At 40.3% G+C, this 24,884-nt stretch overlaps 1 protein-coding gene across 3 annotated transcripts in view; it reads right to left on the bottom strand.

Annotated features, from left to right (window-relative positions):
* Positions 1 to 3,346: 3,346 nt before the first annotated feature.
* The window catches only part of WDR47 (WD repeat domain 47), a 54,900-nt gene continuing 33,362 nt past the window's right edge, over positions 3,347 to 24,884 (bottom strand). For all 3 annotated transcript variants that reach the window (XM_066352844.1, XM_066352843.1, XM_066352845.1), the window contains 9 exons: positions 21,387 to 21,565; positions 18,994 to 19,254; positions 16,059 to 16,134; positions 13,397 to 13,554; positions 10,212 to 10,381; positions 9,489 to 9,659; positions 8,588 to 8,719; positions 6,602 to 6,820; positions 3,347 to 4,363 (listed from right to left, as the gene is read on the bottom strand). In XM_066352844.1, the coding sequence (XP_066208941.1) occupies positions 4,221 to 4,363; positions 6,602 to 6,820; positions 8,588 to 8,719; positions 9,489 to 9,659; positions 10,212 to 10,381; positions 13,397 to 13,554; positions 16,059 to 16,134; positions 18,994 to 19,254; positions 21,387 to 21,565 (1,509 nt within the window). In that variant the 3' untranslated portion in view covers positions 3,347 to 4,220. The remainder of the gene's footprint in view (positions 4,364 to 6,601; positions 6,821 to 8,587; positions 8,720 to 9,488; positions 9,660 to 10,211; positions 10,382 to 13,396; positions 13,555 to 16,058; positions 16,135 to 18,993; positions 19,255 to 21,386; positions 21,566 to 24,884) is intronic.

The following is a 24,884-nucleotide window of genomic DNA, read 5'->3' as shown; positions in this document are numbered from 1 at the left end:
AAATTTCCTGTTCGTAGTGGCACTCCTCTTGATTCTCCAAGAGGCACCTTACCAGATTCTCAAGCTTTGACCTCAAGACGACAAACACCTGAGCCCAGATGCTGTCTTGAAATTCTGCAAGTTGCATCTTATTGTAAATTAAGATGGCTGCCACTATTTCTAATGGCGGGAAACGGCACCCAAAGCACAGGCCCTTGCCTCTCCCAGCCTCCCCCTCACTTATCTCAGTAATGATGGTCAATTAGAAATCCAGGACACCCCAGAACAGTAGATTGGATGATGGTTGCTGTGGTTATGTGGTTGCTGGTAAGGGCGATCACATGACCCCCAGAGATGTGTCCCCCCGGGGCATTCTGCTGCTCCCTGCAGCCGGAAGTGAGGTCAAAGATCCCCTAACGGCCTAACCGGAAGTCCCAGGACTAGACACTCTGTGCCGGAGTTCTGTTGTTTTGGCCTATAGACCTCCGGCACAGAGTGTCTACACTACAGCAAATGTTTTATCCTCAGCTACCGCACCTGGCCGTGCAGGAGCCGAGGATGAAACATCCTTCTCGGCATGCAGCCCCATACTTCTCTGGTATGCGGCCGCATGTGGCGGCGTGTCAGTGCCGACACGCATGTCATAGGTTCGCCATCACAGGTGTAGGTCATTGTCATTAACTACTTCACATTGTTGTGCAACCATCACTACCATTCCATCTCCTTAACTCTTTCATCCTGCAAAACTGGAATTCTGGACTCAGTAAACAACTCAATTACTTCCCTCTGACAAACCTTTCCGCTTTGTATCTCTATGAATTTGACTACTCTAGGAACTTCATGTCAGTGGACACAATACAGTATTTGTCTTTTTTGTGGCTTATTTCACTTAGCATAATATCCTCAAGGATCATCCATAATTCAACAACTGTCAATTTTTTTTCCATCTTTAATACTGAATAATATTTCATTGTGTTATGTAATAAAGTTTGTTTATCTACTTTTCTGTTGATGGACTCTTGGGCTGCCTGCACCTTTTGGCTACTTTGAAAAATGCTTCTATGGCCTACACACGGTGGTGCAGTGGCTAAGGTGTTGACCTGGAATGCTGAGGTTGCCGGTTCAACACCCTACCCTTGCCTGGTCAAGGCACATAACAACAAGCAACTATTATGAGTTGATGCTTCCCATTCCTCCCCCCCCACCTTTTCTCTCTCCCCTCTCTCTAAAAATCAATAAAATCTAAAAAAAGAAAAAAGAAAAATGCTGCTATAAACATGAGTATACAAATGTCTCTTTAAAGCCCTTTTAGTTCTTTTTGGTATAGATCCAGAAGTGGGAACACTGGATCATATGGTAGTTCTGTTTTTCATTTTCTGAGGAAGCACCATACTGTTTTCTACAGTGGCTGCACCATGTAACACTCTCACCAACAAACAGTGCATAAGAGTCCCGGTTTTTCCACATCCTCGCTAACACTTTTCTTTTTTATAGTGGACATCCTAAAGATGTGAGGTGCTTTCTCATGATTTTCATTTGCACTTCCCTAATGATCAGTAATGTCAAACATCTGTTCAACTGGCTTATTGGCCATTTAAAGAAATGTCTATTCAAGTCCCTTGTCCGTTTTTAAATCAGGCTGTTTTGGGGAAGGAGGTTGTTATTGAAGTATAGGAGTTCTTTATTCTGGATATTAACCCTTTATCAGTTACATGACTTGCAAATATTTTCTCCCATCTCATGGGTTGCCTTTTTACTTTGTTGATTGAATCCTTTGGTTTATTGCAATTTAAAAAAGTAGTTAAACATTTTTAAAAATCTGAGTCAGATCTCTGAAGCTTCTGCCAAGGAGTTAAGAACTTCTGTGCTACCCTTCCATCTCCACTGTCCTTCCTGGCAACCCAGCTGAGAAGGGTCCAGACAACACAGATCCTTCCGTTCTCTCATTTTCTCTTTCACATGAACCTCCCAGAATCTATTCACCTCCATGCAAAAGGCAGTGTGGAGACACAGAATAGAGGACCTATGTAACCAGATACTTATTGAAGTAAGATAACTTCTAGTGCTTATTATCTAATATGTTGCAAAATGGATTCCACACCTCACATATAGAAGGATCTTAAAGTTTACTGCTTGATAGTGATGAAGGTGGAATCCAAAATTTTATGAAAATTTTTTACCATGAAATGAGCTGATCCACAGCAAGAAATTGACCTTTTCCCCAGTTTTAAACTTAACACTAATGACCTGCTATAATATCTAATATGTGTAAAACTAAGCATCCAAGTAAACTAAAGAGGAGACCGTAGCCTATTTTTAGCAGAGCTCCCTTCTGCATGCCCGAGAGGTAGGAAAACTGTGTACCTACTGAATATCCACAAGCTAATTTACATTTTTTTCTTTTTATTCAGTGAGAGGAGGGGAGGCAGAGAGACAGACTCCCACATGTGCCCCAACCAGGATCCATCCACCCCGCAAGCCCACTAGGGGGGTGATGCTGTGCCCATCTGGGATCTGAGCTCTGCATAGTGCCTGAGGTGGAAACCATGGAGGATCCTCATTGCCCAGGGCCAGCTTGCTCCAATTGAGCCATGGCTGCAGGAGAGGCAGAGAGAGAGAGAGAGAGAGAGAGAGAGAGAGAGGGGCAAGAGGGGGAGGGGTGGAGAAGCAAATGGGAGCTTCTTCTGTATGCTCTGATGGGAATGCACACACCAGCTGATGCTCTACCACTAAGTTAACCAGCCAGGACCTCCATTTCTTTCTAAGAGCACTTAGCTCAACACATTTGTTGCCTAAGTTAGAATTTATACATTTTTCCAGGTATTTATCAATCAACTTTCATAATAGATTCAAGATAGAAAGTTCTATAGATCTTGAATAAAAAAGGTAGAAGACGTGCAAAAGTTATGCCGTTACCAAAGGCTAAAAAGTAAATTAGCAGAAGAACTTTAGAAAGAAACTAAGAAATTGATTGCTCATCCACGGGACCACACTAGCTTGAAAGTCATTGACGCTGAGAAACAAGAACAGTTTTAGGTGTCAAGAGGTCTTTATTGAAATAATAGCACAGTTACACTTCTAATACCCTTTCCACTTGTGTACAATAGCTTAAAAAGGCTTGCTACATACAGTGCACAGACAGTTCAATAATGAGAACCAACTCAACTGCATTGGAAATAAATAAAATAGCCTATTTAATAATTTAAAGTAAATTACTGTACAATATGAAAATAAAGATACATAAGTGTTAGGATCTATAATGCCGTAGAAATAATCATTATTCTGCATTACCATAAAACAGTACAAGAAAAAAAATCCAAATAAGCTTTTGGAGTGCAAAGTTTAAAGTTTCCATTTTTAAGTTCCCATGCAGACATAGCATTTCAAGCCATGCTACAGTCTATGGCGAAGTTTTCACTGTTAGAGGAGAAACGCTAGCTGGTAGACTGACAGTACCGCCGCGTGCTGCGTCACACCCACCGCTGCTCTGCTTCTACAGTACAGTTTGGAAGGGAGGTATCTTGTTTCATTCAAAAAACTGAAATCAACAAGTTTCTGAAACAAACATATTTACCTTTTAAGCCTGAAAAAAAAAAAACCCGAATGTGATAAAAATAGTAATTATATCCCTGGGTTAAGTAAAAGAAAAAAGAAAAGGCCTAAACTACATAATGAACTAAGAAGCAGTTTCCCATCCATCTTTAGACTCCAGAATGATCCTCAGTGAAAACAACTTCTAAGAGACGTAAAATTCTGACCTCTAGCTGACAAGTGACACAATATCATGGGGTCGTGAGAAAAGCAAAAGTAACTTCTGAACACCTATGTTTAATCTGTGTAGAACCTGGTTGCATTACACGTAATAATATGCTTACAGTTCAATTTCAATGTGTATAGAAAACTGTTATTTCGGCAAAGACCAAGGAATGCTTTAATACTAAACCGTAAACACATCGTCCTCCTCGCCTCGGAGTGCACACCGACAACATGAGAGCGCTTCCGCAGACTTTGGCAACACGACGACACACAGCGGGTCACAGCGGCACGAGCTCACGTGGAAGACCCAAAGCACTGCAGAAAAGCACGCCCAACAGCTCCTACCAAAGAGTCCCAAGGTCAAAGAGGCCTCCTCATGCTAAGCCGCTTTCCTGGTCAGTCTGTGTTCTTCAAAATTGGAACTGTCACAATCGGTAGTCTTAAGTCCCCGTGCTTTCACCGCCTAGACTGACGCTGGGTGTGCTCTATCCACTGTACGTCCAGAGGGTTACAGTCCTGTCTGCAGAGGATGACAGGAAGGACAGGTCCTGGGTGTGCCATCTGCACTGAATCACTTTATCCTTGTGCTCCCCCACCACCATGATGGGAAGCTGTTTAGTGAGGTCTCCTAAATTAAAGAAGAGAAGAGATGATTTTACAGTACAAAATAAGTATGATATATGTTATAGATTTCACAGACTTCCTGTTTAAGACATGGTATAAAAATCCTAAACTATATTAATACAATACATCGAAAGATTTAAACAGGGATAAGTTACTGAATACTTACTGGTTAGTAAGTGACACAGCTGCCACGGGCTCCCTGAAACCTGAGCTGAGGTCTCCCTGCCTTCAGGGCCACTACCTCCCGGTCCTCTGAAGGCTTTCCTTCTCTTCCTGACCTAAAGGTTTGGCCAGTCTCAGGAGTCAGCCTTCAGATCTCTGTACGCTTTACCCCTCACTCCCAGGATACTTAATCTGGTATCATGGTACCACTCCTTTTTTTTTACTATTTTATTTTAATGGAGTGACATTGATAAATCAGGGTACATATGTTCAGAGAAAAACATCTCCAGATTATTTCGACATTTGATTATGTTGCATACCCCTCACCCAAAGTCAAATTGTCTTCCGTCACCTTCTACCTGGTGGTACCACTTCTGATTCACACATATTTCATCTCCAACCTTGACTCCTCACCTGAGCTGCAGACTAGTATCTAAATAGCTATTCAACATCCCACTTGGTTGCCTGTCAGTCATCTTAAACTTAACTTGTTTAAAACGAAGTCTTGATTTTCTTGCCCACACCTGTTCCTGCCCCATCTCAGTTCATGGCACCATCTGGTTGCTCATGCAAAAGCCTAGTTACAGGCAGAGTCCTTTTTCTCTCACTCCCCAGCCTTAATCCAAACACATTCAAGTATACCCCAAGCTGTCTCCTCTTACCACTTCCACCTCTATCTACCCCCTAGTCCAAGCCACCGTCACTTCTCACCTGAACACTGCCAACAGGCTCCTCACTGACATCTATGCTTACAATCCATTCTCCCTACAGGACTCATAATTACCTTCGTAAAGCGCATCTTCCACAGGACCTCCACTATGCTCCAGTAAATGCCAGAAACCCGCCTTACATAGTCTGCTCTCTCTCCCTGGCTCCCCAGTCACGCTGGCTTCTGCAGTGTCACAAACATGCCAGACTTGTCCCTGCCTCTGCATCTTTACACTCGCTGCGGCCTTCTCCTCAGGCCCGGGCATGGCTTGCTCCTTTCTCATCAATCAGGTGTCTGTGGAAATGGCACTTCCGGAGAGACCCAGTCCATCCTCCGGAAGCCAGCGCTCCCTACCACCCAGTCTCTCTCTCCTCCCTGGCTAACTGTTAATGGTGCTTACCAATCCCCGAAATTACATCACGTACTGGGTTACTTTCTACTGACGGTTAAAATGTGAGCTCCATTAAGGAGGAAGGTACCTGTTTTACTCATCTCTCTGTCCCTAATTGGTACACAGACTTGCTTAATGCTTAAAAATAAAACTATATACCAGGGGTCCCCAAACTTTTTACACAGGGGGCCAGTTCACTGCCCCTCAGACCGTTGGAGGGCCGGACTATAAAAAAAAACTATGAACAAATTCCTATGCACACTGCACATATCTTATTTTAAAGTAAAAAAAACAAAACGGGAACAAATACAATATTTAAAATAAAGAACAAGTAAATTTAAATCAACAAACTGACCAATATTTCAATGAGAACTATGCTCCTCTCACTGACCACCAATGAAAGAGGTGCCCCTTCCAGAAGTGCGGTGGGGGCCGGATAAATGGCCTCAGGGGGCCGCATGTGGTCCACGGGCCGTAGTTTGGGGACCCCTGCTATATACCGTACTGAAGACACAATTACACAGATTACATACCCTTTTAAAGTAGAAGCAAAGAGTACATAAATGCATATTTTAATATTCACCATCATTGAACTCAAAATGATTCAGTGTAATAAATATTGATTCTTTTAAATATTTTTTTAAATTGTATTTATTAACTTGAGAGAAAGAGAGAGAGAGGAATATCGATCTATTCCCGTATGTGCCCTGACTAGGGATCAAACCCGCAACCTCTGCACTTCCGGATGATGCTCTAAGCAACTGAGCTATCTGACCAGGGCTCTTTTAAATATTTTAAAAATTATTTAACAATAAAAAGAAGACATTTCACTGAATTTATTTAATGATTTGCCATAATTCATCTCAATACAGTGCCAATAATTTTTTCAGTAAATACTATAAAACTAAAATTGTGTAGAGTCAAGTTCCCAAACAGAAAAGGACAGGCTAAAAAGAAGCAAAGAGGTCAAAGTGCATCACCTTGTAGGTCTGTCACCTTTATTTTCATGTCGTAGGATCCTGTTAGCAGGTAGTGGGCCCCGGGGGAGAAGCGAACAGAGCGAACGTCACTGGAGTGAGGGTGATAGCTTTGGACTGTCCTTCCTCCTCTGATGTCATACAACATGCAGCTAGAATCTTCTTGGCCCGTGGCTAAGAGACGGCCGCTGGGATCTACAGCTACGGAAGCCACTGCACTGCCTGAAAGCAGGAGAAATGGAGGTTTCGATGTGGAAAAATCAACAGAGCTAAACTACAACAGCTAATTATGTTGCTGAACTATGCATACACTAAAAATGTCATGCAGCTTACACACTGCTCAGTTATGGAAAAACCCAAATTAGCAGTCAACCAATAAACAATGGTATCCTTTTTATAGGCAAGGTACAAAGCAATATTCTGTGAGAAATTAGTTAAGTCAATTTTTTTCTTTTTTTCATGAGAGGAGTGGAGACAGAGAGACAGACTCCTGCATGTGCCCAAACTGGGATCCATCCGGCAAGCCCACTAGTGGGCGATGCTCTGCCCATCTGGGGCCATTGCTCCTTTGCAACTGGAGCTTTTAGTGCCTGAGGCAAGGCCATAGAGCCATCCTCAGTGCTGGAGGCCAACCCACTCGAGCCAATCGAGCTATGGCTGCGGGAGTGGGAGAGTGTGGAAGGGAGAGAGAGAGAGGGGAGGAGAAGCATATGGGCTCTTCTCCTGTGTGACCTGATGGGGAATCAAACCTGGGACTTCCACATGCCGGGCTGACGCTCTTCCACTGAGCCAACCAGCCAGGGCCTTAAGTCAATTATTTTTGTCGTGTGGGAGAGCCCTGCCTATAGATGAGCTACTTTACCTAATGCTGGGTAAGTGCCCAGAAATAGTCCCATCCCAGCTTACAGTACAGTGTAGAAAATGTCTTTAAGCAACACAGGACTAACTGACAACAGGAACTGAACAGAAAGTGAGCTCTGAGTCCACAGGCTGGGCTCAGAATTAGGGCTGGTACCTTAATTCTAGACCAGGCACCAATGGGGCTGGTTCTCAGGGGATGAAAGAATTGTAATCATTAACTATGGTTTGTAGCCCTTCAAAGCTCAATCCTGCCAAAATAAAATCTCACTGCTTCATATTTAATTTCTCACTAATTTAGTTTTCTCCTTGGCAAGGGAAAAGTGAATATAAGGTTGAAAAACACCACTCTCGACCAAAGTGGCCTGGGAAGATGTCACAGAAATAAAGAAATGTACGTTAAACCCTGAAGAATAATAAACAGTAAGAGAGAAAGAGCGAGAATGTGTGCATATATGTATTACACACATATAATTAAAGAAGGTTATTATGGTCAGGAAGAATTACATGAGAAAACATTTACAGAGAAAGTAATGAAAACATTTAAACATATGGCAGTTGGCTGGAGTTACTTGATGAGAAGTTAACATAAAAGGGAGCTTGGAGCTAAGACAGGACAGGCAAGTTCGGGCCAGACCATCAAGCATCTTGAAAACTAAACAGCAGAGTGTGAACTTGTTCCTGTGCACAGTGAAACGTCACTCCAGTTATTTTGTTTTTGTTTTTTAAGTAAGTGGAGGAGAGATAGTGAGACAGACTCCTGCATGTGCCCTGACCGGGATCCACCCAGCAACCCCGATCTGGAGTCGATGCTCGAATCAACCCAGCTATCTTCAGCACCCAGGAGTCAACACTCGAACCAATCAAGCCACTGGCTGCGGGAAGGAAGAGAGAGAGAAGGGGGAGAAGGAAGGAGGGAAAGAGAATCATATGGTCTTTCTCACGTGTGCCCCTGACTGGCAATCAAACCTGAGATGTCTGCATGCTGAGCAGACACTCTATCCACTTGGCAAACTGACCAGGGCCTCCTGCTACTTTTTTATCATATATAGTGCAGGGGAGAGGAAGTACATAAGTGCAATTTATAGTTTCTTTCTCATTTAAATTCATATAAATTCCAGAAAAACCTACCAGTCCCATGGAATGTTGTGCCAACAACACGAACACAGCTTGGTACTCGAAGGTCCCAGAATCTAACAGTCTTATCTTGGGAACCAGATGCAATCATCCAGCCACTCCAGGTATAAAGTGCTAAAATATGTCCTGTAAAAGGTCACATACCCAGTTATTACTATGGAACGGTCCTTTTCCATAACACAGTCAGAGCTAAGTACTCATTATTATTGGGCATGTAATGGTCTGCTTAATCAAATATACAACGTGATAGAGATTTTCCACACACACACACACACACTGGCTGTATATATTAAAATTCAGTAAAACACACATCAAAACCATAATGAATGAAGTTAATCTCTTTTTGGTTATTCAGTATTTTAGGATGTCATAATTAGTACTAAACAAATATTTTCATTTGAGGCTGAGGCAACAAGGGTCTCAGCCCATGTTCACAGATGTATAAATAAACTTCTTATAAAATTTAAAAAGTATATATTTTCATTTGAAATGATGGCAAATTTTCCACAGAGGAAGCATAGGACTGTGGGGTTAGATGACCAGCTTTGAAAGGCAGACATGAAGTTGTATTTCAGTTCTGCACATTTAGCTATAAGACACTCGGCAAGTCATTTGCCTTTACATGTATAAGATAGAGACACACTTCCTGCCTGCAAAGGTTGTTGTGAGGGTTAAATGAAGAAATTATGTGTACAAGTAAAGGACTGCACACACAGGGAAATGTTAGACATCCTTACTGTGTTATGTAAAGTTCTCCATTTAACTTTCTGAAAGAAAAATGTTCTGGCTTGGAGAAGTCTATTTTGATGAACTAGACCCCGTTATGGAAATGCAGGGGCAGGGGAAAGCATCGGTTGAACACAGGAAAGCAGTGTCCGAGACTGGCGTCACATACCGGTATGTCCGCTCAGCGCGTGCAGGCCCTGTCCTCTCTGACAGTCGGTTGTGTAGATGTTACAATCCCCTGCTCCGGCACTTATCAAAATAGCTCCACCACTCTCCGGACCCTCCATAAACGCCAAGTCTCTAATTGTCCCATCATGCATACTAAATTCCAGATCAGGTCCTGAAACAGCAAGGAGAATTAAGACAAAAAGATGCTGCTCAATTTACTGTGATAATTTGAGATTGCTAAACTGCCTCAAAACTGACCAAGAATAATGGCAGAGTGGTATGGGTTATGTCTGCACTTAGGGTTGATGTTACGATCAATTTCACTTTACTGAGCAAAGAACTTCAAGAAATCCAAATGCTGGTTCAGTTATCATCACTGAAACAGAGCTATCTGGAGCATTATTTTCTTATCTTTTATCCCAAAGAAAATGAAAGAGAAGAAAGATACTGCCTAGGAAATGTACATTAATACAATTCTGGTAGTTATTTTAAAGTTAGTTTTCTGATAACAGTAATTTTCTAGGGATTAGACACCACCTGGCCATCTGTAAGAACTTGCTTTAAAAAACATGTCGGATAAATACAACTAAGCAATTCGAATAGAAACAATTTTAAGGCTAGACTCTTAGATTTTGTTACAGACAGTAGAGATATGTGAGAGCTAGAACATGGGGACAAGATAAAAATACACTGGGGAGCTACTGCTTGCACACTCGGGCCCTACCTGTTGCATTGCAAGTCTCTGCATTGAAGGGCAGCACTTTGACGTATTTGTCATTTGATCCTGTCGCTAATAACTGTCCACAAGGACTCCAGGCCACACAGTAAATGGATCCTTTATGATGTTTATTCCTTTTAAAACGTACCACTGGCTGCTTAGGAGTGTCATGTGCACTAAAAATAAAAATAAAAATAAAGATATTTCAAGTTCTTGCTTGCTAAAGTTAATGACTATAAAGTTCTCTATCATGGCTATTCTTGTGGGAAGGAGCAAAAAGAGTATGACAACACGGTGATAACAATTTTCAAAATCTCAGAAGAAATGAAGTTAAAGCATATTTAAAATCCAAAAGCAAAATTATGGACATTATTCTAATCTCTTATTTCAGACCACAGTATGTTTTTTAAAACTCTTCATTTCAGATATTTTTCACAGCTTTTAACTTGGAAATACAAAATAATTTTTAAAAGAGCTAAGGATGCTTTCAAACTAAAAAAATTGAAGAAGCATTTGTTAAACATGTAGATAAGCAACTGCCGGGGGCTAAAGAAAGGCAAGGAAAGGATAAAAAACAGAGGAGGCAAGAACTCTGTCCAGAGTTCAAAATCTGGCTGGGGCAGGTGTCCCGGCTATCACTCACAGCAGGGTAGTCAACCTGGTCCCTCCCGCCCACTAGTGGGCGCTCAAGACTTCATGGTGGGCGGTAGCGGAGCAACCAAAGTAGAAATAAAAAGATAGATTTAACTATAGTAAGTTGTTTTATAAAGATTTATTCTGCCAAACTTAGCGAAAATCTGACATAAAGTACTTGGTAAGTAATCATTATTATATGCTTTAACTTGCTATAACTTTTATACATTTTATAAAGTAAAGTTACTTGCCTACTTTATAAATCACCATTACTGTGGAACCAGTGGGTGGTTAGAAAATTTTACTACTAACAGAGATACAAAAGTGGACGGTAGGTATAAAAAGGTTGACTACCCCTGACTTACAGTAAAGTATGATGATAACATCAAGTCTATGGAAGAAAATGTACAAAAAGGCCCTGGTTGGTTGGCTCAGTGGTACAGCATAGGCCCAATGTGTGAAAGTCCCGGGTTCAATTCTAGTCAGGGCACACAGGAGAAGCAACCATTTGCTTCTCCACCCCTCCCCCTCTTGCTTCTCTCTCTCTCTCTGTCTCTCTCTCTCTTCCCCTCCCACAGCCATGGCTCCATAGAACGAGTTGGCCCTGGGCACTGAGGATGGCTCCATGGCTTCCGCCTCTGGTGCTAAGAAGAGCTCAGTTGCTGAACAACAGAGCAATACCCCAGATGGGCAGAGCATCATGCACCAGTGAGCTTGCTGGGTGGATCCTGGTCAGGGCACATGCAGGAGTCTAACTCTGCCTACCCTCCTCTCAAAAAAATTTGTTAATCAAATTTATTTCCATAAAAATAGCTTTCTTTACAAACAGTCTGTAAAACATCTGTGCTAGCATAAGCAATACCAAAAGGAAAAACAGTTAACTGGAGGTCAGGTTAACCCTAACACATAAGCCTCGGCTCTGCCTCCATGGTCAATGCTGCTTTCCATTCCCTGGTCTGGGATTCTGCCCGTTCTCTCTCACGTATTCCTACTTAACGATCACCAGGAGCACCAATAAATTACATCACCATCATCTAACATGACCCCTATTCCCTTTCCCACCCTTTAAATGCAATTGCAGTCCAAAAGTCTAACCTCCAAAATGCAAAGAAGTAAATAATCTCACCCCTTTGTTCTCCAAACTAGAATTATAATAAGAAAGACTAAAGAGTGATTTTTTTAAAAATCCACAACACATATAATATGTACTGCTTTTTATACCTAATTTTTTTTTTTTAAGATTTGATTTATTGAGTTTAGAGAGTGGAAAGCATCAACGGGTAGTTGTTGCTTCTCAAATGCGCCTTGACCCGGTAAGCCAGGGTTTCCAACCGGTGACATCAGCATTCCAGGTCGACACTTTATCCACTGAGCCACAGTCAGGCTTATACTTAAAATGTTAAAGACTTGCAGCTTGTTTTGTCTGGGTGTTTTTGCCTACTGGCATGAAAAGTCTTCCATTTGCGGGATTCATTTCTCTAATCACAAAGCCTACCAAAGCCTATGGTCTTTATTACATCAATTCTGGTAGTAAAAGCCTTAACAAATTGACACAAAGAGAACCTAATCAAAGAGTAAAGAGTTGAAATTCAGTTTTCTGTGAGGTTTTATGTACATCTAAGCTATTTTCTTCCGTAGGAACTTTAAAGAATTAGTTGTACCTGTAATAGATAAGATTGTATTACCATTTTTAGTGGCATATGTCTTTGAAAACATACGCCTTATTTTCAAATTCCATAATCTGCTGAAAAGAGGATAAAATCACAGTTAGGCTGACTAAATGAAAATGGAATTTTTGTGGGCCAAAATAGTCAAATATCACCAATTTCATATAGTTAAACCTAATGTTGATACTTCTTTGAAGCTATTATTATAAGAAACTTTATTTTCTCAAACTCTTTAACTAGCATCATTTTCTCATCTTACATAATTTAATTGCAATATAAGAGTTTGTTGTTGTTTTCTAAGTGAGAGGTGGGGAGGCAGAGAGTCAGACTGTGCCCCAACTGGGATCCACCCCATGAGCCCCCCACCGGAAGATGCTCTGCCCATCTGGGGCTGTTGCTCTGCTGCTCGGCAGCCGAGCTATTTTAATACTTAGAGCAAGGCCATGGTGCCATCCTCAGTGCCTGGGGCCAACTTGCTCAAATGAGCCATGGCTGCAGGAGGGGAAGAGAGATAGGGGTAGGTGGAGAGAAGCAGAAGGTCGCTTCTCCTGTGTGCCTGACCAGGAATCAAACCCGGGGCCTTCCGTACGCAGCAGATGTTCTACCGCAGAATCAACCAGCCAGGGCCTAAGAATCTTTAAAATTAAAAAAAAAAAAAATACAAAAACCATAGAAATAAAGAAAACTAGAGTTAAATTAACAATGGCCTAATTGAAAAGATTTTAATCAATGATTCTTATGTATATTTCTAAGCATTGAAAATAAAAATCTTAAAAGAACTCAATAAAAGGAAATAAAAATTAAACACTTGAACAATAATTCTTAGAAAGGAACCAATATAGATAAATTAAAAACTAAAGCAAGACAGGCAGTACAAACCATCTCCCTTACCTTGGGTCAATGACCTCTGGATAAGCACATACTCTCAGCGTTTTTGAATTTGAGCCGACAGCATACAAACCACCACCTGGATGAAAAGCCACTGCTCTAACAGCCTGTGTGTCTTCTAGGGTATTAATACAAACAAACTGCTTTTTTGATTTGTCATCCTATAGAAAGAATGAATGTAAAAGTTATCTTATAAAAAATGAATTTGAAGGAATTCATCCCTATCTCATTTTAAATTCATCTAAACTGCATTATTCACTTTATGTTCACTACCTACAATCTTTCATTTATTTTTTTAATCATACATTTTTTTATTTATTTATTTATTTTTAATCATACATTCTTTTAAATGGCAGATCCAAATAAACCCAAATTTTCCCATTTTTCAATAATCACTAAACTAAGCTCAGATAGCTTATAGAAATTCAAGTTCTTCTTTACTTATTATGACATAATATAAAAATATGAATTCCCATACTGTCAAGGGAAATAAATATAGCCCACATATATAGTTCTTACAAAAAGAACAGACCATCATGCCTGACCAGGAGGTGGCGCAGTGGATAGAGCGTCAGACTGGGACGCAGAGGACCCAGGTTCAAAACCCCGAGGTCACCAGCTTGAGCATGGGCTCATCTGGTTTGAGCAGGGCCTACCAGCTTGAGCCCAAGGTCTCTGGCTTGAGCAAGGGGTCACTAGCTCTGCTGTTGCCCCCCCAGTCAAAGCACATATGAGAAAGCAATCAATGAACAACTAAGGTGCCACAACAAAGAATTGATGCTTCTCATCTCCTTCCCTTGCTGTCTGTCTGTCCCTCTCTCTGTCACCAAAAAAAGAACAGACCATCATTTGTGTTTCTAAAAGTAGGCTATAAAGGACTACTCTTTAACACATGTAGGGTAAAAAAAAAAAAAAAAGAAGTTTGCCATTATTTCCGTCAATGAATACATTACTATTTCAAACTGAAATTGTAAAAAACCCTTCTTAAAATTACAAAAATGATTTTAATCAGAACATTTTATTTGAGCCTCATTTTTATTTCCAATTGTCAGCTGTCTGCCCACAGCCCCATTCTGAGGAAGGCAGGTTGAAGCAGTTCTGCACAAAAGCTTTGGTGACTCCTGCCTTTGGTGTTGCCGGGTGCCACCCTGCTACCCTGACCAGGAATGACTGGACCTGGGACAGGGACCACTACTGGGTGCGGTCAACAAAGCCAACCCAGTCCTGTCTTTGTGAAGTATGAACACCAAGTACATACACTTCAGTTCTGGTTGTACCCTGAGAGCTCTGGGACCCACAGTGACTGTATCAATGAAGAGATAAGGCCACTGTCTGCCCAGACTTTTATGTATTCATGCAATACATCGTTGTGGGGAAGCAGGGGGGGAAGCCTGATGTGTGTCACATGTCTGCCTTGTGTAACTGAATGAATTTGATTAGAAATGCTACATTTTTTATTAATCCATATATAAGTAATGTGACTATTTGCCAAACAACATGGGTAGATAAGAAAAAAGGGAGAGAAATGACTAAGAGGCTATGGCACATTAATAATAATTACTGGCCCTGGCCGGTTGGCTCAGCGGTAGAGCGTCGGCCTAGCGTGCGGAGGACCCGGGTTCGATTCCCGGCCAGGGCACACAGGAGAAGCGCCCATTTGCTTCTCCACCCCTCCGCCGCGCTTTCCTCTCTGTCTCTCTCTTCCCCTCCCGCAGCCAAGGCTCCATTGGAGCAAAGATGGCCCGGGCGCTGGGGATGGCTCCTCGGCCTCTGCCCCAGGTGCTAGAGTGGCTCTGGTCGCAATATGGCGACGCCCAGGATGGGCAGAGCATCGCCCCCTGGTGGGCAGAGCGCCGCCCCATGGTGGGCGTGCCGGGTGGATCCCGGTCGGGCGCATGCGGGAGTCTGTCTGACTGTCTCTCCCTGTTTCCAGCTTCAGAAAAATGGAAAAAAAAATAAAATAATAATAATAATAATAATAATAATTACTAAGATTTGCTTTATACCAGAAGAGGCAGAGCCACAAATAAACATTATCTGCTCTTCTCCAGTGTGTGTTAAACTTTTTTAATTTGTTGTTATTATAAAAAATAGAGTTCACATAAAAATCTACATTTCTAGCTTTTCTTGAAAAATCAAAAGAACTGAAAACACTAGGCAAGCATAAAATATTACTAAGTACTTATCACAAAAACAGTCAACTTTACTTATTTTTTGTTACCTGTTCGGTCCCATTAGCATCTGAAATATAATGGCTTTGTCTATGGGGTTAAATGTGAACTCCAGAAAATATTGTAAGATAGAGTGACGCTATGTACTGGTTAGGGAAGCATGTCTGGTTCCAAAGTAACTCACACATGGATGAGAAGCCCCAAAGCAACATAAATAATCCCTGAACAAGTCACCGCCGGGTTCAGAGAGCAGTGCACAGCCTCCGCTCACTACTGGGCCATTAATATGAATACCCTCAAATGTGCTTTCTGAGACAACCTCTTCACTTAGCCCAGCGAGAGCTCAGCTACCTTGAGATAAATCCCAGCATTGACAATAATGGTTATTTTTTAAATGGTCTATTCTTTGAATTAAGAATTCCTTAGTAAACGAACTTTGCAAGTATATATAAAAACAATGAAAAACAATGAAACCTCCTCCCCCAAAGTATTACCTCTTCCCCTTTTGATCTTGACAGATTCCCTGAAGAATCTCCAACAGGTGGCTTAATGACCAAATGTTCTGATGAGCTGTGTGAACAGAAATTCAAATAGAGTTTACTCTGAACATCTAAATAGAAACTTACCCATTCAATTGCTAATACTCTTTTTTTTTTTTTTTTTTTTTTGGCAAACTGCCTTTCACTGTCCCCAAAGTTATTCTCGGGAGCCATTTATTAAGAGGCTCTGGACCCAGTGACACCTAGCATATTTGTAAGGAGGGAGTGAGAAGCCATTCAGCATTCCAGGTCAATGCTTGATTCACTGAGCCACCACAGGTCAGGCGAGAAGCCATTCAGGAAAGGAGATTAAGTCAAAGTCCGCAAGTTTTATAGTAAAATGTCAAGTCCCTTTCCCCTGCTTAGTTCCAGAATCCTGGTTGCTACGATTAAGTCCTACCCCAGACAGGGACTTGAATTGCTCTTTATGAAAATTATCTGGCCCAATAGGAACAGACTACCAGAAACTGAAAGTTGAGGGTCCCACCATAAAACAATGTTTCCACTTAATCACTTTTTTGTGAGGTCAACAGGTAGATGCATTCATATGTGTAGACCTTCATTCTAGACAGCATTTTTTAATGCCTTACTATTGACAAATAGTCAAGGATTCCCAGATACTTGAAGAAAGCCTTCTAGATAAAACCCAGAGACTAAAACAAACAGAAAAGGGAATTTGTAAGAAGAGAGGCAATTCGGGAAACAAATGCTACAAAGATATAATTAAAATCCTTAGAAATATAAAGGGAAACAATGAATCCAGAAAATAAGAAAAAGATCTATAAAAATTTTTTTTAAGGAAAATTAGAAAATAAGAAAGAGCTTAGAAAATAAAAATATGGTGGCAGCAAAAAAAAAAAAAAAAAAAATCCAGAGTGGAAAAGTCAGCAGATCTCATACAAAAGATCAGGTCAAAATGGCATCAGACTTCTTAACAAGAACTGAAACAGTGATGCCTTTGAAACTCTGAGGAATGATTTCCATCCTAGAAGTCTATACTCAGCTATGCTAACAAATCAAATGTGAAACACGCAGACATTCAAGGTTTCAGAAACCTCACCTCTGATGTGCATCTTTCATGAAACTACGTGAGATCCTGAAAACAGGATCCAACAGAGGGAAGAGAAGGGAAAGGAAATTCCCAGAAGGATACTGAAAACAAGCCCCAGGACTCTAGGCCTGAATACAATGGTCTAGAAGCAGAGAGCATAAAATCGAGCAGGAGTGATCCTGGAGGGATGTCTCCAAGGGGGGGAAAATGGAAAAGAGAAAGTACCTGATGTTTTTACCGTAATAAGAGAAGGTCTGTAATTTCACAGTCTGTCAAACATCTGCAGAGAGTTTAGTGAGAGGCACTAAGAAAACTAAGCATGGGCGCGCGCGCACACACACACACACACACACACACACACACACAGCAAAAATGAGGCGATTACTGTCCCATGAAAAACAAAGAGTTTCATGAAAAAGAAATATAATCATATTATATACTAGGTGACTGTGTTGCAAAAAACATTTACAGTGTTAACACTGAATACCGACTCAAACAAAAATTGATATACACTGGAAAGTAGACAAAATGAGTGTGTTGAAGGAAGTAGAAATCATGGACAAAGATGGGGATTCTCTTTTATATTAAGCCTTGAAAAGTGCTCTTTGTCTTTTTAAACCATGTGTGTGTGTGTGTGTATATATATATATATATTACTTTATTTACTGATCGATTGATTTCAGAGAGAGAGGAACGGGGAGAGACAGAAATATCAGATTCTGTTCCTGTACGTGCCCTGACCAGGGATCGAACCCACAACCTTTGCGTATTGGGATGATGCTTTAACCAACCTAGCTATCCCGCCAGGGCTGTATAGTACTTTGATAAAAATAAAAATTAAATATTAAAATTTGAGTTTTACTTTTGGGGATATATAACTGTTACAGAAACTGCAAAAAAAACAACAACACAAAAACCCTACATTAAACTTAGGTTCTTTAGTATAAAACTAAAGTTTTTGTATAAAAACTAGAGTTTTTGTTTTATTTTTAATTAAATTTATTGGGGTGACATTGGTTAATAAAATTATATAGGCTTCAGGTATATAATTCTATAATACATCACTGTTTTCTGTATTGTGTGTTAAAACCAGAGTTTTGGATACTAAATATAGAAGGCTGATTCCTATAAGCAGCCAGATGCCAAAAGCAAGTTACATGTTTTCATATGAATCTCTCTCAAAGGTGCTAAATGTTCAAAGTAGATGAAGAAAATGCTCTATAACTCTTCCTATTGCATAAATTAACACTTGTTTACTTACTATAGCAAGACAAAAAATTCTCCCTGACTAGTGAAAACGTTGATGAGCAAAAAGTCTTCAACTGTTGTAAGGGGCAGAGCTACCAAGACTGACTTGCAGCCATCATTCCACCATGTTATAAAACAACTTCTGGTGCCCTGGAAGTCTGTGAATGACATCATTTGTTGAAAGATACCAATGGCAAAAAAAGAAAAAAGAAAGAGAGAAAAAAGAAAATCAGGGAGATGATAAAGCCCAAAACTGTATCATCTCTGAATTAGTTGGCTTACGAGAAAAATAGAATTGTCTTGGTGTGATAAGAAAGCAAAAAGAAAAATAGGGCAATAAAGACCCATAATAGACAAGTTAGTAGAAGAGAGTACAAACAAGTGAAGGTGGATCAGAAAGAAATTTGGTAGGCAAATGAGCTCCAAATATTTTTCCTTGTAAGGCTCCAAAAAGAAGTTTGAATTTTGATATCTCTTTCTATTCATTTATTTTTTTTATTGGGGTGACACTGGTGAAGAAAATGAATTTCCATATTTCTACTGATTAGTAGGAAGTTAATGTTCCCAGGTTTTACAGAGTAAAGCACTTACATTTGGTTTCCACAAGAAAGGGATTCCGCAGGAAAGGGTATGTGATTAGTTGATCCAGGATTACGAGGAGTGCTTGTGTAAGTGTTTGAGGCATCCTGTGTTAATCTCTGACCAGAATCTTGGGATGGTGTAGCAAAACTGATGATAGAAGAATTATTAGATCCATTGCCTTTGTTCCCATTACATTGCTGGTTGAGTGTGGATACCTCATTCCCAAGACTATCCATTCCAATATTTAATTCACCAAGCTTTTGAATGGACCTATAAATTAAAACAAAAGTATATTAAAATATAAACTTATACTCCTAACATATAAAAGATTAAACTTTGAAAAGGTAAATAAATACATGCACATACAAAATATAATCTGACAAGTTTAGTACTAAAAAATCACCATCTTCATTCAGCTTAAGACATAACCAAGATACTGAAAGACCCACAGGTTCTACAGAATACCACTGTAAAGGAGATGGCTATAATGGGAATCATTTATTTTTCCTTTTAAAGATTTTATTCATTTGAGAGAGAGAGAGAAAGAGAGAGAAATAGAGAGAGAGAGAGAAGGAGGAAGGGAGGAGCGGGAAGCATCAACTCATAGTTGCTTCTCATATGCGCCTTGACCCATAAGCCGGGGCGTTGAACCTGCGACCTCAGTGCTCCAGGTCGATGCTCTACCCATTGCGCCACCACAGGTCAGGTGGGAGTCATTCACTTTTTTTTTTTTTCCATTTTTCTGAAGCTGGAAACAGGGAGAGACAGTCAGACTCCCGCACGCGCCCGACCGGGATCCACCCGGCACGCCCACCAGGGGCGACGCTCTGCCCACCAGGGGGCGATGCTCTGCCCATCCTGAGTGTCGCCATGTTGCGACCAGAGCCACTCTAGCGCCTAAGGCAGAGGCTACAGAGCCATGCCCAGCGCCCGGGCCATCTTTGCTCCAATGGAGCCTTGGCTGCGGGAGGGGAAGAGAGAGACAGAGAGGAAAGCGCGGCGGAGGGGTGGAGAAGCAAATGGGCGCTTCTCCTGTGTGTCCTGGCCGGGAATCGAACCTGGGTCCTCCGCACGCTAGGCCGACGCTCTACCGCTGAGCCAACCGGCCAGGGCATCCAGCTGTTCCTGTATGTGCCCTCATCAGGGATCAAATCGGCAACCACTGTGCTTTAGGACAATGCTCTAACCCAGTGGTCCCCAACCTTTTTTGGGCCACGGACCGGTTTAATGTCAGAAAATATTTCCACCGACCGGCCTTTAGGGTGGGACGGATAAATGTATCACGTGACTGAGACAAGCGTCAAGAGTGAATCTTAGACAGATGTAACAGAGGGAATCTGGTCATTTTTTAAAAATAAAACATCGTTCAGACTTAAATATAAATAAAACAGAAATAATGTAAGTTATTTATTCTTTCTCTGCAGACCAGTACCAAATGGCCCACGGACCGGTACTGGTCCACGGCCCGGGGGTTGGGGACCACTGCTCTAACCAACTAAGCTATCTGGCCAGGGCCATCCATTCATACTTATAATAGACCTGTTTGTTCTCTAGATTTTTATAACATACTTACTTTTTAATATAATTTCAAATTCCAACCTCTAAAGAAACTGAGAATAGCTTTCAAACAATAATATGTTCTACACTAAACCTAAATTACAAGAAATAATTAATTCTACTTATAAGTGTCCTTAAAGGAAGGATAAACCATCTTGAATAGTTTAACTTTCTCCCTAAGGACATACACACCCACCACTACTGGGATTGCCTTCCCTTTTAGCTTATGCTAAATATCTGCTTTCACTGGAAAATAAAACAAGAAATAAAATCGCAACCATGATTTTTATAAATATGAAGAAGACATCAAAGAGTCAGAAGTGGCAATTCATCAAATTAAGATAATACTGACAAGCCACTGACTTGGTCAGAGGTGCTAAGAAAATGATCCTCAAATCAAATGTTCAGAGGCCTACTTAGATTACCATTATAACATACCATTTAAAAATTTTTTAATTAAAATTTTAAATTTATTGTGTGAATATGCATTCAAGTGTCCCACTCAATAGAACACCTTCAACCCCCAACAACGTGCCCCCATTAACACATTCCTTGTGTGAAGCTTGGACACAGGATCAATTGCAGGCTCATTGCTTCCAGCCTGTGCTCCGAACCACCACACTCCTGGGCTCTTGTTGCTTTGATATGAAGGGACATTGAAGAAAAGGACACACTAGATAAGCCCCTAGAATGCAGTGACTTAAGATATGTAACTCAGTGTTACTTCAAACACTTCAAAACCCTTAAAAATTCCAACCCTACAAGGAAAGTAGCACTTATAGCATGTTTCTAATAGCTTTTAAATAATAATTCCTTACATTTAAGAGAAGGACTGAAAGACCAACCTGCTGAGGAACTGTTCGGTGAGATTCTGCTGCTGATCCGGGCCCTCCTCCTGATTCACGCCTCCTTCAAGCAGCATCTGCTGGTATATCTGTCGCTGCTGCTCTTTCTGTTCTAAATGCTGCTGGTAGCGTAATCTTTGCCTATAATATTCTTGAAATTGTTCTGTTGAATCTCGAAGCTTAAAAATATTAGAAAAATATATTTGAGCTGACCATGATCGAATATGTCCCTAATCAACAGTAACTTCTGTAAGTGCTGAATAAAGTAGACAAATAACTATATTTAACAATTAGAAAATTTGTAATGTATTGCTCTTTGAAAAACAGTATAGCACCCATGAATCTTAATAGTTAACTGAATCAGTTAATTTGCTTTATTCCATAGCAAGAGACCGACCAAAATGAATGGTCATCCTGGATCCTTGACTATCCCAAAATAAAAATACAGCCTGGCCTGACCTGTGGTGGCGCAGTGGATAAAGCGTCAACCCGGAAATGCTGAGGTCGCCGGTTTGAAACCCTGGGCTTGCCTGGTCAAGGCACATATGGGAGTTGATGCTTCCAGCTCCTCCCCCCTGTCTCTCTCTCCTTTCTCTCTCTCTCTCTCTTTCCTCTCTAAAATGAATAAATAAATAAAAATTATTTAAAAAAAAAAACAACCTGACCAGGCGGTGGTGCAGTGGATAGAGCATCAGACTGGGATGTGGAGGACCCAGGTTCGAGACCCCAAGGTCACCAGCTTGAGCGTGGGCTCATCCGGTATGAGCAAAAAGCTCACCAGCTTGGACCCAAGATCGCTGGCTTGAGCAAGGAGTTACTCGGTCTGCTGTAGCCCCAGGGTCAAGGCACATATGAGAAAGCAATCAATGAACAACTAAGGTGCCACAACGAAAAACTAATGATTGATGCTTCTCATCTCTCTCCGTTCCTGTCTGTCTGTCCCCCTCTCTTTCTGTCTCAGTAAAAAAAAAAAAAAAAAAGTATACAAAATAAAAATACAAATTATAGTGGTCACAAGGGGGACATGGTTAGAGAATAAGAATGTAGATAAAGATTAATAAAAATTTATATTACTTGAAAAAAACACTTACTGAGGGACTGCATTAATATTTAACAAACACAATATTAACCTTATCCAACATTTAACTGAAGCATGTAATGGTTTAATAAATTACTCTAGAGCAGTGGTTCTCAAACTTTTTGAAGTCGGGGTGCATTTAAAATCCTACAAATAATTGTAGGTGCACTATATACAAATTTCTGAGAAATATGTAATAATAATTAAGTCAAATATTAAAGAAAAAATATAAAGTCTAAGTGTGCTTTTATAGTAATTAAACAAGATAAATACAACAAAATCAAATTTATTCTGACATTAAAAAACATTTTTATGTTACATTTTTTTGAGTTATGCTTTTTAGAATTCGTAAAAAAAGAGGGGTTAAAAAATAAAATGAGAAAAAAAGTTATCTTTTTATATATATAGATACATTCTTAGTAAGATTTAGTAAATTTGGCAGGTCCCAGCACAAATGAGTTTTTTCATTCTTGTGTTTATGAGAAACATGAGCCTGATGTGTCCTAGCAATTTCTTCAATGTTTGGGCATATATATGAAAGGCAAACTCTCATTTCCTCGTCAATACATTGAAGAATTCCTCTCTTTTTACTCTTAATAGTGTTGAGGATAGAAAATCCTAATTCACATAAATAGGATGTTGAAAACTGTAGCGAAATATTCAAAGCTTTTTTAGATATTGCCACATATTCTTCTTTTATAGAAATCCAAAAGGCTTCAAGAGACAATTCCTTATGTTTAATCATTAATCCAAAACCCTTACCGTACATATAATCTTAACTTTACACCAAACAAAGGATAGACGAAACTTGCCTCCAGTCTTTCTGGGAAACATGGGGGATAAACAATCCAGCACCACAGCTTAACAGCCTTTTGTAACCTAATCAGGCAAGTGAGGTGGGGTGTTGGGCAGACTGTCAGCTTACAGCTAATTCTCCACACCTCCGTCCCCCCAAAATCTAAACTCCAAAAACCCTGTTGGTTTTTTGGTCCCCAACAGGCACATATTTCTCTGGAATACCATAGGGTGCACCTGGAAATCTAGGGCGCATCAGTACACACTTTGAGAACCACTGCTCTAGAGTGAAACAAAATTTCCCTCAACAATAATACTTTAATTCAGATATCAAATGGAATAAATGGGTGTCAAACTTAGCAGTCTCAACATTCCTACTTCACCCCTCTAAAACAACAGTATAGCACTCACACTCACAGGACTTAAATATTTAGTGAATTCCAATATTGGCAAAGAAAATGTCCTCTGTCAAGTTGGAGTCTGGTCATACCATATGGATCATGTGAACAAAACAACCACCTCTAAAACTGGTCAACAATAGCTTAACCAGGAGCCTTGTACAGCTAACTAAAGCTAAAATTCTCTCCCTTTTCCAGGACATAGTAACGATCTTCCCCTATTTCATAATTTTTAACAATAACTTAAAGATGAAATTATATGTCCACTTAAAAAATTTTTATTGTGATAAAATAAGTATAAAATTTGTCATTTTAACCAGGTCCAAATGTACAGTTCAGTGGCATTAATTATATTTACCCTGTTGTGCAGCCATCATCACTATTTACAAAAATTTTCATCACCCAGAACAGAAATTCTGTAACCATTAAGCAATAATTTCCCATTTCTCCCTCTTCCAAGCCCCCAGTAATCTCCAATCTAATTTCTGTCTCTATAAATTTGCCTATTCTAGATGTTTCATATAAATGGTATTAATGCTTGTCCTTTTGTGAATGGCTTATTTCACTCAGCATGATGTTTTTAAAGGTTCATCTATGTTGTACATATAAGAACTTCATTCTTTTTTATGGCTTGACAATACTTCCTTATATAGATATACCACTTTTGTTTACCTGTGGTTGGACATCTGGGTTATTTCTACCTTTTGGCTACTGTGAACAATGCTGCTACGAACATGGATGTATAGACTCCCCCTGAGTCCCTGGTTTAATCGGTTCTGGGTATATACCTAGGAGTGGAACTACTGGGTCACATGGTACTTCTACATTTAGCATTTTGAGGCACCACCAAACCACAGTGACTGCACCATCTTCTATTCCAACCAGCAACATAGGAGAGTTCAATTTTCTCCACCTCCTCACACCACTTGTTGGTTTCCACTGCTTTGATTTTACCCATTCCAAGAGTTGGGAACTTATAGTCATTGTGGTTTTGACTTGCATTTTCCTACTGACTATTGATATTTGGCATTTTTCATGTGATTATTGGTCATTTGTATATGTTCTCTGGAGAAATGTCATTTAAGCCCTTTTTAAAAATTAGATTGACTTTTTCTTGTTGAATTGTAGTACAGGCATACCTCAGAGGTATCACAGGTTCACATCCAGACCACTCCAATAAAGTGAGTATCTCAATAAAGTGGATCACATGCCATTTTGCTTTCCCAG

This window comes from Saccopteryx leptura, chromosome 11, assembly GCF_036850995.1.
Source record: "Saccopteryx leptura isolate mSacLep1 chromosome 11, mSacLep1_pri_phased_curated, whole genome shotgun sequence".
Classification (NCBI taxonomy): Eukaryota; Metazoa; Chordata; class Mammalia; order Chiroptera; family Emballonuridae; genus Saccopteryx; species Saccopteryx leptura.
The sequence above is the reverse complement of the archived record's forward strand: the minus strand, read 5'-3'. Positions and strand labels throughout refer to the sequence as shown.